The sequence below is a fragment of the Rhododendron vialii genome, chromosome 1a, assembly GCF_030253575.1.
Source record: "Rhododendron vialii isolate Sample 1 chromosome 1a, ASM3025357v1".
In the NCBI taxonomy this organism is placed as follows: Eukaryota; Viridiplantae; Streptophyta; class Magnoliopsida; order Ericales; family Ericaceae; genus Rhododendron; species Rhododendron vialii.
In genome coordinates, this window is record NC_080557.1 from 14,762,645 (window position 1) to 14,766,339 (window position 3,695).

A 3,695-nucleotide genomic window follows, 5' to 3' on the forward strand; every position below is an offset into this window, starting at 1 on the left:
AGAAAAAAAAAACACCCAAAGGTTGGTAAGAAACCAACTCACACCCAAAAGGAACCCAATCCAAACTCCCAAACCTAATAGCAAACAGAACACCTAAACCCTAGTCTCACCAACTGCTGCCTCCACGCCAAACCACCACGCCGCCTCTGCAGCCCCATAACTACTGGAAAACATCACCAACATCTCCGGCCAAAGACCAAACCACCGTCGACCAAGTGCCCACAATAATAGCTTCTCCGCAGCCCCATAATAGTTAGGCCTCATTCTGTTTAGGTTCTTATTTTTTAAGTACTTATTTTTCGTTTTACGAGACAGATTGTTCTCTAATAAGACATTATCCTTAATTCAAAAATAAGTACTTGTGTTAGTTAGTGGAACGGGGCTAATAGCACCTTAAAAACTTGACGTGAAAATGGGCATGCAAAATAGATAGCTTTCATTTCTCTTCATTTTAATTTTACAAAAGGAGCAATAAAAATACATTTCCACTTGCTGATGACTTTACATGCAAAACAGCCTCCCTTTAAGAGTTACTAACAATTAACAAACATCTGGTTTCTACCAATTTATTGTAACTATTTAGCTTCTTTCCTTCCTCATGGAACAAATTAATGCACTTGAAAATGAAATACTCCAAAAGTGGCTGTGGATATATTAATGGAGTTTTGGGCTTAAGAATCTCTTGATTATCCTTTCTAAGCCTTGTGAGGGTAAAGGCGGATTGGAAGACCCTTTTCAGGATTAGGCATGGGGTCCACGATGATCTTCTCGTTAGGAATCATTTTCTCCCACTTGAACCTCCTCACTAGATGGTGCATGAACACGAGTATTTCTAAACGGGCGTATTCTTTTCCGGGACACATTCTGGGCCCTCCACCAAAGGGTACGAACGTGTATGGAGCCGGGCCAGACCCCTCGAATCTCGACGGATCGAATTTCAATGGCTCTGGGAAGAACTCAGGATTCCTGTGCGTCGAATGTGTACTCCAATATATCTGAAAATCAACGTAGAAAGCAAATAAATAAAGATTATTAATGAAATACTTTCAAGTGTTTAATTAATTGGACGGCTTGTAAATTAAAAAAAGTTCTTAAGCACTCATCAAATTCAAATAAGTGATTGATAATCGACTCGTCGGAAAACAAAAATCAACTTCTAACACAATAATTTTTTAATTGGTGACGTTTTTGCCAGTGTGCCCATGTGTGCCCGTAATCGATTAAATCCTTGTTATCTTTTTCAAATATTTATAACAAAAATCTTTTGCTGATAAAAAAAATCCACTTCTAACACAACGATATTTTATCGAACTTAATTATGTATTTACTGATGTATCAATTCTGATAACTATTGTAAAAATAATTATTGATTTGTTGACTGACAGATAGTTGAATGTCATATCCAATAAATAAACAATTTAAGTGCTCCTATTAAATTTGCTTAATTACCTTCCAACCCTTTGGAATTGAGAAACCGTTGTACATGAAATCAGTGATGGCTTCTCTAAAAGCACCTTGCAGAGGTGGAGCAAGTCTCATCACCTCACATGCCACGTTCCATGAATACTTCATCTTCTGAATATCATTAAAATTCAACAATTCTCCTGGTGCTTTTGATTTTGCAATTTCCATTTGCTCTGTTCACAAATAAAATTAAACAAAATAAGATAATAGTAATACAAAATTATTAATTATTAATAAATTAAGGACAGACAGGGATGAAAATTACCTTTGTAAACTCCTTCGTAAACCTCAGGCAACTCAGCAAGAAACTTGACAATGGAAGCACAGGAGGAGCTAGCCGTGTCATGGCCACCAACCAGCAACCCCAAGATCTTATCGGCAATGTCGGCCTCTTGCATAAACTTTCCATTTTCATCGCTCGTCAGAAGCATGTGTGACAGTATGTCTTGCGTTGGCGATGCCTTTCCCTCGGCCAAATCCAACTTCCTCTGCTTGATAATCGCCACCAACTCCCTCCTGATGAAATTGGACGCCTTGATCGCCCGGTTGAACGGGGTTCCGGGCAGGTCTATCGGGATGGACAACAGCCCCGCGGCCAAAACACCGAAGGGATCTTCGAACTTGGCCACTTGTTTAGGGTCCTCGACGCTAACGAACAGGCGACAGGCGAGCCAGAACGTGTAGCGCTTGGTCAGAGAAAACGTCAAAACCTGGTCCTTGTTCTCCCAATCGGTCGCAAAGTGTCGCTGAGCGATCTCGTCCATGATTCCTACGTACCTCTGCAACGCCTCCGCCTTGAGGAAGTTGGGGAGCATTTTCCTCAACCGGATGGCCTCTTCCTTGGACGAGGTCTGGGTCGACGATGGGAAGATCTTGTCGACGGAGCTAGGCCACCAGGCCTGGACGAGCTTGTTCTCGTTGGAGAACAAGAACTTGTTGCCAGCGGCCCCGCAGAACACAACCGCGGGAGAGCCCAAGAGACTCGTCCTGAACACGTAGGACGAGTACTTGGCTATGCGGTCGAATATGAACTTCTCGGGGTGGCCCTTCCATCCGGTGGAGAGAAACTCAAGGCTCTCGCCCACCACCGGGAAGCCGGTCCTGCCAGGCGGGAGATTACGCTTGTTGGAGCCGGGTTTTTGAGCGAAAAGGAAGTGAAAAGAGAAGGTGACAAAGATGACAAAGAAGCCAAGGAGTGAAGGATAGAATAGCTCCATGATTGGACTGCTTGTTGTGTGCTCTGGTTGTTGTGTTGTGTTTTTTTTTCGTTCTGGGTATGAGTTATTGGTAATGGAAGAGAGTAGCAAATTTATAGGCAAAAAGTAGCGTCCCAATGTGGACTATAGTGTGGGTTCAAGTGGGAAATATTGAAAGTCAAATTGGGCCGAGTTTGAAAATTTGGGATACAAAAGGAAAGTCGGAATATCTGGGGTGTCATTTCCGTCACTCGCCCTCTTTGTTTTTCTCTTTTTCGTAAGCGTGTACTTTTCGGGCCAAAAAGCATACTCCGTATTTTCATTGGTAATATGTTAATTTTTTTTATTTTTTTGGGCAAAGGAATTTTATGAAAACTGACTCAGTGATTTATTTTGAACTACGGAAAAAGAATTTTATTAATCGAATGTCATGGTTACAAACGATTAGAATTAAGAACAAGAGCTCAAATCATCACGAAGAGAGCAAAAAAAACTCGATAGTGGGTACATCCAGAGGGAAAGAACTAAGCATTGTAAAGAGGGAAAAGAATCTTAACTAAGTTGGCACCCAAGACACCACCAAAATATGTTAAACAAAAGTGTTAGGATTTTGGATACTTGAAAGTGAATCTGGACAATCCATCTTTTTCGTACATTTTTAAGGACCAAATGTCCTGGACCGTACCAAGCATCTATGTTAAATTTACTTTGCACCAAATGATAGGAAAAAAAATCAAAGAAATATTATTGACAAAATAGCATATTCTTGTGTAACAAATTCACATTCTTGGACTCCAAATTAAATTGAGGTGTACACAAATTAGTCTGGACACTGATTATAAAAAACAAAATTCAAGAGTTTTAAAAAAGATCAAATAAAAAGGGCGGAGAGAGAATTTATATGTCCTTGTAATTAACACATGCATATATGACTATTTTACTATATATAGTTGCTGTACTCTGTGGACTTGTACCGGTAAAAATACAACTCGGTCAAACAAATTAAAAAGGCAAAAAGACAGGACTTGGTCCTAA

The 3,695-nt window shown here is 40.4% G+C and overlaps 1 protein-coding gene across 1 annotated transcript; it reads right to left on the bottom strand.

Annotated features, from left to right (window-relative positions):
- Positions 1–419: 419 nt before the first annotated feature.
- LOC131305889 (beta-amyrin 28-monooxygenase-like) lies at positions 420–2,783 on the bottom strand. The gene is made up of 3 exons (XM_058332440.1): positions 1,730–2,783; positions 1,450–1,637; positions 420–995 (listed from the first exon to the last, which is right to left on the bottom strand). The coding sequence occupies exons 1-3, from the start codon at positions 2,679–2,681 to the stop codon at positions 696–698; spliced, it is 1,440 nt and encodes a 479-aa protein (XP_058188423.1). The 5' UTR covers positions 2,682–2,783; the 3' UTR covers positions 420–695.
- Between the last annotated feature and the right edge of the window lie 912 nt (positions 2,784–3,695).